At 39.3% G+C, this 14,539-nt stretch overlaps 1 protein-coding gene across 2 annotated transcripts; it reads right to left on the bottom strand.

Annotated features, from left to right (window-relative positions):
* Positions 1-171: 171 nt before the first annotated feature.
* LOC140773020 (uncharacterized) lies at positions 172-13,382 on the bottom strand. Of its 2 annotated transcripts, none has more exons than XM_073115331.1 (10): positions 12,033-13,382; positions 11,116-11,595; positions 10,722-11,023; positions 6,557-7,267; positions 6,196-6,474; positions 5,851-6,012; positions 4,811-5,746; positions 4,497-4,712; positions 3,643-3,912; positions 172-920 (listed from the first exon to the last, which is right to left on the bottom strand). In XM_073115331.1, exons 1-10 carry the CDS (start codon positions 13,246-13,248, stop codon positions 582-584), a joined length of 4,911 nt encoding a protein of 1,636 aa, XP_072971432.1. In that variant the 5' UTR covers positions 13,249-13,382; the 3' UTR covers positions 172-581. The 2 variants fall into 2 exon arrangements, with proteins under 2 accessions (XP_072971432.1, XP_072971433.1); XM_073115332.1 differs by having other exon boundaries at positions 3,643-3,903.
* Positions 13,383-14,539: the final 1,157 nt, after the last annotated feature.

The raw sequence follows: 14,539 nt of genomic DNA, 5'->3' as shown, positions 1-14,539 counted from the left end.
TAGTCAAAGACTCTGCTAAGACTTAAAACTAAAAATTACTTCCAGATAGAATATTAGCCAAATAGATCAATCGAGACATTAGGATCTATATTCCTCTTAGGTTCATTATTGCAAAATACCTTACACGCAGGCAATTGCCAATATGAGGTTTCCAATTGAGAACAATTGTAATTAGAGATAAACTAACTCCTCTTTCTTCCAAGGAAGAAAAGGTAATTTTTTTAATTCAGGAAGTAAGGAGTACTGACCTGACCTGCTACAAAAGCCAGAGAGTTCTACATTGTTTCAAAATGACATACTATTTCCAAAGCTTTCATTTGCAACTGCTAGCTCCATCGGATTTCGAACATGTTTAATCATTACAAAATTATCCTCTCGGAGTATATATCTCTCTCTTATTTATATGACAACACTTTCTCGTATCGGGCAACAATCCGACAGTCCTACCAATTCAAATGACGAGGCAACACAAACGACCAGGGCGAGAAAAGCTATCATATGGGATTACTTGGCAGCTGGTAAAATAAGGCCAGGCAAATAAGATTGTTGATTATGAGGGGAGAGAAACCTTTGTTTCTGTTCTAGGTTGGGTTAAACCATGGAGGACCAACCGCTCCGTTCATATGCCCATTGCCTTGAATTCCTACACCATTGGGAATTATCGAGGACGGCAGACCAACTGCCACTGGAGGAGCTGCTGGGAATAGGCCATGGACCTGTGGGAGGGAGTGCCCGCTCACAAGGGAATTGCTGCTACCTTTTCTTTGCTGAATCGCATGGATTTGTCTAAGTCCGTCCTCATGAATGCGTGTGAGTGTCTCGAGCTCTTTCATTGACAAAGCTTCCACGCCTACACCATAAAGGGGGGCATGACGGGACATTTCTTCTTGGAGCGAAGCTTCAAGAGTGTGGATATATTGCTGCAACACAACAGAGTATCAGAAGAAAATTACTGAATTACAAAAGGGCAAAACAAAACTGGATGTTAAACAACGGTAACCACAAAAAGGTTAGATTGACGAAGATTGTAACCCAATATGTAGATGCATCCAGTAGATGTCTAAACGCTTCCACAAATATGCAGAATCTCATGATTCTAGATAACGGAATGATAGTCAAAATAATAAATTGCAAGGATGAGTAATATATTAGGCATCTGTCGGAGGCAATTGACATTCAAAAACATAATAATTGAGGAAGAAAGGTTGCCTCTTTTGTCCCCCTTTGTTTTCAAATCTTACTGTCCTTCCGATTAAGAAACTTCAATAACCTTCCAAGCAGAAAGAAAATCTAATTTCTTTTTTTTTTCCTTCCTTTTTTCTCTTTTATCAGGAGTGCTCCTAAAATAGAAGTGACGGCTGACATACTTTTGAACTAAATCAAACTAAGTCCAGTGGCATTTCCGAGACTAAATTAATATAACTTATAAATTACTTATATATGAAGTCTAAAAACTAAAAAAATACTACTTTTCAATTTCTCTTCTACTCACTCTCTCTCTCACAAATAAAAGATCTCATTTTCTCCCACTCTCTCTCTCTCTCTCTCTCTCTCTCTCTCTCTCTCTCTCTCTCTCTCTCTCTCTCTCTCTCTCTCTCTCTCTCTCTCTCACTTCAACTCTCATCTTTATCAATCCAATCTTTGTCAAGCCCAACATCTTGCTCCTCATCAGTATTCTCACCCTTTCTGAGAATTACGCATGCCACAACCTTGTCCACATCACCTAAATGCACAAGCCCAACCACACCGGCTACGTCGTCATCCGCTTCGTCTTCTGCAACCTAGCCACGGAGGAGCAACAAATCCTCATTGCATTCAAGATCCTGGGGTATCAACAAATCTAGCTGAAATGGTCTGATATGGACCGAATCGGCTGATACCCCACCAAATTCAGTCAATGTATTGGTTGTTTCGGTCAATCCGATTTGAATTAGACCAAAACTGGGAACCTTGTCCTACACTACTCTCTCACAGTCCTTGTGAGTTTCCATCTTTTATCTCCTCTCTACAAACCTCTCATAATCCTTATAGGTTCATTATCAATCTTCTTTTACATTCTACTCCATTTTCATATATTTACTACTGTCTTGAGAAATTTCCCTCAATAGCACAAGAACTATTGATGTCCGGGTTGAAGACAAATGCAAGGATTAAGGCCAAATCTACCCTTCACATCAGGTGAGATCCAACAAAATTCTGCTACTGTTTATACCTTATTGTGATCCTAAATTCTGCAGCCATTTATGAGTTCTTGAAGCCTAGACCTATCTTTTAGTCCTCTCTTGATTGATCTAAGTCTAGTAGTCGATCCAATGTTCTCTTTGGCATATATTTTTAGTTAAAAACTTCAGAGTCGCTTGTTTGTTAATTTAAGCTAAATTGAATTTAATCTTACTTACATTTTCAGTAGAAGACTTTATGACTGCTTCTATTCTCTATATTGTTGAATTCATTTAGCATACATGCGATCATACGCTCTCTAACATTTGTTTGCAATTTTGGCTGCATGGGCTGCATGACATATATATAAGTATGATAAATATGAAGACAACTTTCTATCAAGGATTCTTGTGCCATCAAGATGATACGTGTTGATTGACAAGACAAGCATGGCACAACCCATCCTCGTGCCGAATAATATTTCTCGAATCAGCAAGAGATCGATACGCGTGTAGGCAGGGATTGACATGAAGAGCATCAAGATACTTCTTGAATCGTTGTCAGCAAGCACTAGCATGGTATTTGGTAAGTGTTGAGCCGTGTAGGAGGTGCATATATGCACGAGATTTCATGCCCTACACAGATATTTTATTTTTATATTTTGCTACCAAAGTGCTCTTTTCACTGTTCATTGATTATTCTTGTAAACCCAATAATTTAGTAAATAAACAACTTGACCAAATTACTCTCATATCTACTAAAAGCAAGCAAATCTCAATATGGACACTACCAGTACCTACTGTATTTCTAGGTCTCATTTTTTTTTGTAGTCTTCTATTTTTGGAACTCCTTCGTCAATCTCTTAAATATTTATAGTTTGTCCAAAACTTTTTGATATTTTCACAGAATAAGGTCTAAGAAATACAGGGCCAAACTATGATGGTGCTACATAAAGTAAAACAAGCAGCAACCAGATTAAGTACAAGCAACACCATGTTAAGACTTAAAAGAGTACACAACTCTCGCATGCATGGGATCTAGCTGTACTAGGGTTTACCCATTTTATTTTATGGTACGCTCTAGATAGAAATACAGGTACCTACAAATAATGGAGCTACATAACGGAAAACAGGACTTTCAGTAAGTTCATAAAAGAAACCAAAATAAACTTCACTCTTGACTTCTACAGCAGGACTATATTAGTACATAAATGAATAGCAGTACACAGAATTTCAATGAAATTATCTAAAAGTAAACAAAATGATCATAATAGCGGTATGTTAAAAAAAACAATTCTACTTTTTTTTGAGAAACAAGATGAAGCTGCAAAACATCGCTAACCAAATAAATGATTCTCCAAAGAAGTCCATGATCAAAGAGTTCCATAAGAAAATTCAACCATGCAGCAGTTATTTGTAGGGTAAATATAACTAAATTGAATATCCTCGTATAACCTAAACTTAAAGGAAGTAAAAATAAAACCTGGCAAGCTTGTAACTTTGCTTCCATTCCATCAATATATGCTTCACAGCGAGCAACTTGTTCTTCCTTCTCTCGTTTTTCTCCTTCGGTTTGTCCAACTGTCTGTGTGAGCCTCCGTACTTCATCTTCAAGCGATTGCCTTACTTCCTCCCGAGTCACTGTCTCTGTGGCATAGCGTTTCAGTTCCTCGTCAAATCTTTTTCGTGCAGCTTCAGCATTCTTAAGCCTCTCAGCCAGTGCATTCTTCTCCTTCACCACTCTCTGCATCAACTAACAGAATCACTACACCATTTATCCAGCATCCATTTGTAGTCTTAACAAATTAGGGATATTAGCAAAAGATGCAAATTAGCAGCAAGAAAAATATGCAAGACAATGGAAACAACCATAAAGAGCTAACCAGCAAATAAGGAAAGAACATGCAACCTAGATAAGCCGAAGGCAATACAATTTTCCATGCTCAGCAATGCATTGCTACGATTTATAAGTTTGTGTGATTCAGTAGAATTTCAAACAGACTACAAGCAATCTTGTATAGTTGTATTCATCTCATGCAAAGAGAAAGAACCAAGAGATATTGCATTGCACAGAAGGCCATGCAGTGGCACTGCATGAAGCTCTAACCAATCCAGGGTTAAGGAGGGGCAAAGATATCTGCAACCACACCACTACTAGAATTACTAATTCCATGGTGCAAACCTATGACAATTTGGATAAAAAGAGTTAAGTCATACTGGCACAATAAGGGATACACCTTCCTGCACATATTCTACAATGGTTATCCTTTATATGTACTCTCACAAACAAGGTCATCTTCTATTTCATGTATTCATATGTAGTTAAGCATACATTACCTTTAGTTCGTCCCTTTTCCGTGATTTCAACTGTGAAAGTTGTGCCTCTGCTTCATGAAGACGGTCCTGAAGAACCTTCTTGTCGGCAGAGATCTTTGCAATTTGCTCATCCTTTTCTGATCTTAACCATTCCATCTGATTCTCAACCTCAAGTATCTGATCAGAGAGTTCTCTCTTTTCCCGACCAAAACGGTCAGTTTCAGACTTCAATTCAGACTGCCAAATGGGAAAGGTATGAACTTAGAGGCACAAATAAAATTTTATATCTGTTGATTCATTATTTAGCCAGCATCTTAATATAAAAAATTCAGTACCTTAAGATGGCTGGTGGACGCCTCCGATTCACTTAGTCTTTGTGATAAAGCAGCTTTTTCACGGGTAAGGTTGGATATCTCTTCCTCTTTTTCCTCCCGAAAACGCATATTTTCATCCTCAATAGCACATATTTGGTGCCATAGATTTGCACGGTCAACCTGAGCAACTTCAGCAACCTCCCGCATCATGTTCAGGACTGGTCTAGCAATTCCTTCTTCTTCTCTAACAAGGAATACCAAAACATCCATATCTATATCAACTACTCGACAACTCTCTGAAGTATTTGTTGCCCGTTCAACAAGCCCCTTCAGTATCCTGTATCTGTAATGGTCCTCGACATAAATTTTAAACATGATAGCATATAGCATCCTCACAAAGTCCTGCACTCTGGTATCCCTAGAGAGGGATAATACCTCACCAAGAGAAAGAACTGATGTGAAGTCATCTTCCTGAATGGGCAATGGTTGAAATTGTCCATCTACCAGAACTTGTTTGTTCTGTGAATCATCCACAACAGACCTAGATTTTCCGCTTAACCTTTGAGAATGGCGTCTTTCCAATACCATGGCAACTGATTGGAGCCTAATAGCGCCCCGCAGTAAAGCTCTCTCAAAAACCTGTGAAACTTCGACAAACAACCCAGGCATGGACAACATCTCTATCAATATGTAAACATCAGATAGATGATGGCATCCATGAACAACCTGCTCTTCGCCAGCATACATCCCTTCAGCTGAAAACCCATTTACTCCGCAAGAGAAAGTACCACAAGGTGAAGGCATGCAATTTCCATCAAACTCACAATCAGAGTCAATATCTCTTAATATAGCTTCAGCCACGTCAGCCCAAGCATGTACAGTTTTAGATAAAACATCAAGCACACAGTGTGGGACTTCAGTACCCAGACTTTTTAGCCTTGAGCGGACAGCTCTGGCCTGCAGAAGAGGAGCAAAGTTATCAGAAAAATAATTCGAATATTAAAGTCTGTTGAAAATTGTTGAAAAGAAACTCTGAAATCTACTAAAGAATGCAAACATACAGCTTGTGGAAGATGCTGGCATTGAGATGCAGCTTTAAAGACAAAACTGATGGCTGCTACAAGGGGCTCATCATTGGAATCTGTCAATAACTCAAAAGCTTGAACCAAAACACGTTCCCAAACTTCACTTCCAAATTCTAATTGACTTAGAGCACCAAAAACCTGGAATAGAGAAATATCCATATTGAGATGAAATTACCATGCAGTGACACAGAAATGCACATTGAAATCAAGTTAATACAGTGGATGTTACAGCTTTGTCCATGCAACATGTAACTAAAATATTTTCAATCTAATGAACATACATAGTTCACAGGAATGCATGTTTCTAAAACTATATAATACCGGTAACCGCAATGAAGGTTCAGCTTCTGGCTTTTGAAGGTGATCTAGAAGTGCACAAGCAGCAAGTGGATGTTCTGAATGATCAACCAATTTAGGCACAAGGGCAATCAACTCGGGCTGAAGAATTTTTGGAGCTTTATCTAACACAAGAGCAATCTTCTGCACTGATTGAGGCCGTCTTCTTGGTTCAGGGCATCCTTGTGGCACAGCACTGTCCAGTGCCCTCAAAGAATTTATAATTAACCCTAAAAGTTCCTCTGACTGTTCGGGCCATTTTGTCTGAAATTTTTTGTGTTCAATCAGCTTATACTAAAAAATAATCCAATTATAGCATTATGACAATTAAAAGCACTCATTTTACCTTGGGAACTCGACCAAAACTATCCTCGGCTTGGAGATCACTAGCAGAGGTCTCTGGAGGAAAAGTAGATTGTTCTATGTTGGTCTTGTCATTTGTGCTCGGCTCCGAACTTTGTACTGCATGACTATGAGTAATTTCATCTACTCCAGTTTCCAACCTCTCATACACATGACTCCGTGTGCACTCTGCAACTTCACTTTCGCCAATGGGCTCTGGTGGAGTGCTAGCTCCATTTGAACCAGGAGAAGGTTTTGAGCTTGCTTCAGAAGAATCATATCTTGGTCTTCCTTCTGAAGGTTGGCAGCATTCCACCATTATATCTAGAAGTAAATCAATAATAGCTTGTTCCAAGACTTTAACACCCATCAACAAACTTATCAGACTTGCTGAGTTTGAATCACCCCTTGTTACATCTTTCTTGCTGCCTGAGTTCCCAGATAGCTTGGTTGGAAGAAGCATACGTTTAACTTTAGCAGGATGATCGAGATAAACTCGCAGACTAGTCAAAAATCCAGCAATTGCACTAGCATCAGTTAGAGTAACCTGGGGCTGAGAATGATTCTCTTCATATGTAAGATGAAAGCCAGCTCTCGACAAGATGTTTCGGAACATGTCTTCCTCATCTCCACTAATACCTTCACTATCGTCAGACTCAATAAGTTCATCTGGGTCTGTTGACAGCGCATCCTGATCATCCTCCGAAGCAAGCACCTGCCAAATGGAACAACCAATGTCAGTTTGGCGGAGAACTAGCAGTAGTTAGGAAGCATAAAACCACAATAATCAAGTTGAACAAGCCAAAGTAACCATGCACATTGCATTATGGTAGATAGAATTCAAAGCAAAAGGACGAGAAGAGAACATCTATAGATAACATTAGCATCACAGAATGCAAAACCAACAGCAAGAGAAGGTCAAACCATCCCACAGTAAGTCTGTAAAAACAATAAGCAATGCATTAGGAAGCTCTTTTCTGAAAGGTTCAGCAAGATCATAAAAAAATGCAGAAAATGAAATAACCTTTTTAGCTTTTGTGCACCCAACAGTGCCTGGAGGTAGGATTAATATTTTCAAAGACATCCTCAACATGTTTTCTTAGATTGTCAGTTTTGCTGCAGATAAATCCAATAAAAATATAAAATAGGCAAATCGGTGCAGATTGAATATCTCTCTCTGCAACTGCTTTACAAGTAAGAAGAAAATTCCAAGTATTCTTCCAATATAAGAATTTGAAATAACCGATTAAACATTCAACTTTTGTGATCATACAAACAATCCCCCCCAAAAAAAACACACTATAATACAGTATGCAATTCCAAGTATTATATTCTTGCACGACGTAATGACTTATCCAATAACTTGGTTCCCCTACCAAATTAAAATAATTATCTTGCCCTAAAGTTTTCAAGCAGACAGAAAAAGAGCAGCATGAGAATTTTGGTTCCCTCATATATAAAGAAGGCAAAATGACAGAAAAAGAAAGGAAGAGGATAGAAGAAGAAATGCGAGCCAAATTGCCAAGGGAATTGAACCTCCATTTCATGTTCCAATATCACATACTCAAAATTCATTTTCTCAGATTTCAACTTCTGGAACATGTTCTTCCTCGTTGTGAGCCAGTGAAAGCAAGAAGTACGCTATCAAGGGGTTATTTCTCTTCCTTCAATGAAAGAGGGAGAAAAAGTATTTTACTCAAATTTCCAATGCTATTGCAATTTGCAAAGTCTAACTAAACAGGAACACATTTAATAAGGTCAGGAATGTGAGAAACTATCAGTTGAAAACAAATATGAACAAATTTACCAAATAGATAGATAGGAGAGATAAACCAAGATTTTCACTTCAGACAGTGAGAATTGAGTAATGTCATGCTGAGAAAGGTGACATGTACATGCTGAGATTCCTTACACACAAAATGGTGTGGATGAATTGGATGGCCTAAAATTTGATAGAATACCTTAAATTTTGGACTAAATGGTCAATCGAATATCACAAGGAAAAACAAGTAACTCCAGTCGACTTCAGTTGTTCTCTTAAGAGCATAGAAGACCAAACTTATGATTCCCCTTGAGCTATGAACACATTCCTTGTGTCATAGTCCTTTGCTTTTTCGAAAAACTAAATGATCCTTGTAAAACTTTTTATGGGCTATTTTCACAGTGTGCTCCATAAAGTACCACAAATTGAAATAACATAATAGATTCTGGATCGCTATAAGTTGCAGAGAATGAGTTGCCCAACCAATATCCAATCTCATAAGGATTAAACTAACCAATTAAGATTAACAATATCGAATGAGTGAATTGGCATGATTCCTAAATAAGAGGTTCAAGTAAAGTAGAGTACATATATCAGAGAAAGAACTGGATATTATATATGAATTATAAAGCAAAGTAGAATATTAATATTAAGAACATAAAGCCACCAAAATGGGATGTCAAAGATAGAATAAGAAGTAATAAATCATTTTCTTGTAAATGAAAGCCCTCATTTGGACAACTATCATAGGTGGAAGTCCAATCTCAAACAGAAAAGCTATCTCAAATATGCACCATAAAGTAACTTATTAAGTGCATGTAATGACAAATCTATTGAAACCTGGGTTTTTCATCTAATATATCCATCTCTTTAAGTTATGCCTGCAGAAGTCATTTTCAGACAAGCCAATAAGTTACAAGCATGGTTTGTCGGATAGGCCGATCTCAATCCAAGCCCGATCCAAACTCTCCACCCCCCCCCTCCCTCTCTCTCTCACACACACTCATTCTCTCTTTTTTTCTCTCCTTACCATATAACTATTATTTCTCTTACAGAGAGATGTAGCTTTAGCGAACTCTAACGAACTTCAATATATAATTTTTTTAATTTATTTCTTTATCTCTCTTAGTTTTTTTTCATTTCTTCCACTTCTTCCTTTTCTTCTTCTTCTTCTTCTTCTTCTTCACTATACCATGGTTTTTTTTTCTTTTGTTTGATTTTCTTTCAATCACTCTCTTTTTAATCTCTTATTCTTTTCAATTTTTAATGCACCATAATTTTTCCTTCTTTATTTTCTTATTTTTGATAAAATCTTTTTCTAAATTTTTAGAAGTTTTCCTGCATTTCTTTTTTATTAAAATTTTCTGTATTTTTAAATAATATTTAAATTTTTACGTAATTAAAAAATCATATCTGATCTAAGCGACAGATACGTATCATTTTTTTGGAAGGCCTATGCAAAGACAATATTAGGGTAGACTAAACAAGAGGTAAATAGCGTACCTACAATGATAATAAAAACAACAAAGACTTTAGTCCCAGCAATATTGGACAATTGTAGGCAAATTGAATTTAGGGCAGACCAAACAGCTAGTAAGCAATATACATATGATAACAAATCTTAGGTCATCTATAAACTGATGTAGAAGGTATAAGAGTTGGACATCATTAACTGGTTAAAAAAACAATAAGAAAACAGACTAGTGAGACCCTCAATTAAGAGGAATAAAAATCTAGAAGAGGACTGCTTTTATTATCACTAAAAGAAATTTTACCAAAATAGATATTGAAATGTGTGAAATGATTAGATATTAGAGAACAATCTTAATAATGATAGACTTACTACAAAGTGGTGCTTGTGTTAATTAAATAACTACACAATAATCTCATTGTGCAAGCTTGTTGACTATAACAGTATAACTGCACAAAGTAGAATGGTAGGAAATATGTAATAGTAAACCTTGACATTATAACATTATAACTAGAACAACAGAAAAAGAACTAAAAGAACCAGATAGAGCAGTTGACGGAAGGGATTCATCATATTCTGGTCTATGATAATCTGGAAAGCAAAGTTGCAGCACTTTGCTTGCAAACCACAATAATCTCTAAATCAATATTCATCAACACAAACATGATTTAGGTGGCTTGAGACAGCCAAAAAGAAAAGAAAAATTATCAGCACCTTATTTTGTGTCTGATGGTTCAGTTAAATGTTAAAACTTAAAATTGACAAAGGATTGAAGCACCATATTCTGGTATATGCTTATTTTGTGCCACCAGGCCTTAATACCAGATCTACTTACAGCAATGGTTAAGATTGCATCAGCAATTAAATTCTTTAATCAAAATCATTATCAAGTTCAACTTGCTGCATAATTTAGAAAATTTTCTTGCATTGCCTCACCTCCAGATCAGAGAATTCAAACCAGGGACAGCAATCCATGATTTCACAAATAAAAACAACTGTGTCACGAACAAGAAAGCCTGCGTCTGACTCCAACATGTCTGAGACTTTCATAAACTGGAGAACCGAATTGTTCCATGTTTTTGTACAGATAGAGGACTCTTTCCAAACAGTTTTTGCAGGATTCTTCTGATTAACTATAGCCATTTTATAACGAACCCAGAAGTTCTTTTCTGGGTCACTCCCGGATGACTGATCACTCTCCAAGTATATACAAATTGTATCAAATGACTCATACACACCTGCATTCCAAGAATATAAACATAAAGAGCTTGTTAAAGCAGGGCCATAAAAATTTAACTAAAGTTGGCAAACCAAAGAGACCACCATTTACCTATTCGCAGCTCACAACCACCAGCTTGAAAGAATTTGCTGAAGATTTTTCTGGTCTCCATAATCTCCTTGAAAGATAAGAAATTCTCCACCTTCCAAGTAAAAGACCCTCTCTTCCAAATGGTATCAATGTGAGAACTCGGGCTCACACTGCACCCTTCAGACTCTGGGTCACTAATTTCTTGCATTATTGAAGTCTCCTTCAATATAAGAACCTCTGCAGAGAACACAACAGTGTCCTGAACAAGAAATCCAGCATCCTGGTCGAAGAGACTAGTCAGGGTCACAAACTCACGCCAGCCCCAGTCCTTTGCAGCCTTAGAATAGCGATTCTGAGATTCCTTGGTAACTGATTTCTCTTCCACTTTCTGATTGATAACTGACAACCGGTGACTCACGAAACAGCTCCAATCACTTGTTGTGTTTCGGGAGTCCGTAACTTCCAAGAACACGGAGAGGTGGCATGGTGGCTGAGACTGACCTGTTTACCATCAAAAGTACAAGATAAATAGGATTGATTAAAAAAATAAACATCATCAAAATACTGAATAAACTCCAATGCAACATAAATGCATTACTCGTACATTCACAACCTATCCAACTCCAAGAATACCTGAACACCATGTTCAAGTTGATAAGAAAGTATATTCCAAGTAATGTGACCAACAATGAATTGGTGTAAGCATATGAAAATTAAAGCCAAGAACATGTACTAAACTATAAATTCATGGAAGTGTACTAGTACAAATATGTCATAACGTCATATAGTAAATCGAGTTTCTATACCAATGCCCAAGTATCCTAAAATTCAGAACACAGTTTGATAAGAATTAATAGAAATGTAACAAAGAAATGGAGTAAATCACTAGACAGTAGTTCCAATTGATCTAAAACAGATGATTGCGCATTTGTTCTTACCCCTTGGATAAACAATGAGGCGGCAGTCCCTGTTCCCAATCTGGAACCTGCGGCTCTTAATGCAGAGCCCCGTAATCTTCCTCTTCTTGAGAAGGTCCTTGAGCCTTGTGAAGTTCTCGATCCGCCATGTGAATTTACCAAAGTGCCCATCGGACTTCCGGGCGCCTGCCCTCCCCACGCTGCCACTCCCAGGATGATTCTTGCTAAAGGTGTTCGACTCCTTGATCACATGGAATGACGCACTGAAAACAGCGGTATCATCCATGAGGAACCCTGAATCTACCGCCGTGAAGTCGGCCATCCGCATGTAATCGTTCCATCCTAGGCTAGTATTATCCCCACCCTTATTCTCGGCGGCGAACCTCCCATACGAGTCCCTGTGCACATGGCTGCCCCCAGGCCGCTGGCTGAGCACAGACATCCGGAACAGGCACCAGCAGCTGCGCTCCGGCGCGGCCTTCTCGGTGTCCTTGCTCTCGAGACACATAGAAAGGTACTCCACCCCAGCTACGGCGCTCTGGTACACGCTGATCCTTAAACTGCAATCGCCTGCCGGGAACACCGGGCTCATGATCTTCTGGTTCCGAATCATCTCCCGGAAAAGACCGAAATTATGCACCTTCCAGGTGAACTTTCCCCCGAGGACGTCGGGCTCCCCCCCGCCGCCGCCGTCGCGGGAGAAGGAGACGGACTCGTGGAGGAGGAGGATGTCGGCGGCGACGAGGAGGGAGTCGTGCGGCGAGGCCAAAAACCCAGAGCGGGGGTCGAGGACGGAGGCGAAGGGGATGAAGTCGCACCATCCGTGGGACTTCTTCTTGGAGGAGAAGCGATGCCAGGACTCGCGAGCGACGGACTTGGAGTCGTCGAGGTGGTTGGATACGGCGAGGCGGTAGCTCGCGAAGCGGTCCCAGCGGGAGGACGACGACGAGGAGGAGCCGCTCTTGGGGTCGACGATCTGGAGGTACACGGAGAGGTATCCAGGGAGGGCCTGGGAGTCGCCTTTAGGGTAGACGATGAGGCGGCAGTCGAAGCCGCCGACGTCGAAGTATCGGCTGTACAGCGCGTGGGATCGGATGCGGGGGAAGCCTGGTACGGACCACCGGCAAACGGCGGAGTGGTCCCCGCGGCGCTCTATGACGACGGCCCCACCTCCGTCGGGGTCGGACGAGGAAGAAGAAGAAGGAGAAGGGTCGGAGGGGGGATGATTGGGCTTCATCGGATTGGGGGGAGGGGTATAGGAAGATGGTGCGTGTTACCCAATCTCTAATGACGGTGCCAATGTGGTCGGGATTGGGAGTTCATCTAGATTGCGAATGGGGAGGGAGAGAGAGAGAGAGAGAGGGGGGGGGGGGGGCGGAGAGGAGGACGGTGTCTGTGTGTGTGTTGTGGGGTGAGGTTATTTGGGGGAAGAGAGGGGGTGGGGAGGTTGCACGACTTTGATGATACGGACCAAGTTTCTCATCACCCACACTCCTCTCTCGTTTCTCTCCTGCTCCTAGCATCCTTCCCTATTCTCTTTATTTATTTATTTATTTATTTATTTTATTCCCTTTTTTTCTTTTCTTTTCCCTCTTTGGGTGCGAGTTAGGTGTGTGTGTCGAATGAGCTCGTTGGCTCGATAAGATCATCGTCTTGTTCGTCCTGCTCTTTTCCATTGCATCTCTCCCGTCTAAAATGTAGGGGTTGAATTGTAATTATAGGAAAAAAAATCACTAGATAAATTTTTAATACTTCTATGATAATATCGATAAAAATATATTTATTATATCAATAGGGTGAAATATAGGTGGTTATTTAGAAAGAAGAAAAAGAAAAAGAAAATAAAATGGGCCCAAGTTAGATTAGTACCAACCTATAACAACACAAATGGTCCAACCCAGCTAGCGAAGCATGCATTACTGGTACAGTAGGCCCAGGCCCACCAGGACCAACGTTTTGGGCTTCAAAGGTAGATAAACATAAGGTGGGGAGAAGGAAAAATTAGCCTTTTGTTTATTTGTAGAATTAGGATGACCATATCATCAATAAGAATTGTTAATTTTAGCACACATTCAACGAATAGAAAGATATATATTTTTTCATATACTAATTTAAAAGTATCAAACTTGAATTGATTTAGATTGTGAGGTAGGGGAGCTTTATTAGTTAGAGGTCTTAGGGCTTAGGTGTCGGTGGGACCTACCTCAGTTCCAACCTAATAATGTTACAATGCTGGAGTTACAAGGCCGTACCATTTTAAAGCCTTCTGGGGTTAAAATGGGCCGGGTCTTAATTTGGACCGTTGGAACGAGGCCCGTTATGGATGCTAAGTCGAACACGAGGATGGGAAATGATTGGGGCTATTTCCGTAATTTTGATTCGTCATTTTCTTTTTTCCTTTAAACGAAAAATCTTATTAATTATATACAAAATAAAAATAAAAGTAATTTTATTTTCAAATTAATCCTTCTTATTCTATATTTATGGAGAGTGCAAATCTTATGAAAGAAAGCTTTAAGAGAAAATTA

The sequence above is a fragment of the Typha angustifolia genome, chromosome 13, assembly GCF_048772165.1.
Source record: "Typha angustifolia cultivar Huaian chromosome 13, ASM4877216v1, whole genome shotgun sequence".
Classification (NCBI taxonomy): Eukaryota; Viridiplantae; Streptophyta; class Magnoliopsida; order Poales; family Typhaceae; genus Typha; species Typha angustifolia.
The sequence above is the reverse complement of the archived record's forward strand: the minus strand, read 5'-3'. Positions and strand labels throughout refer to the sequence as shown.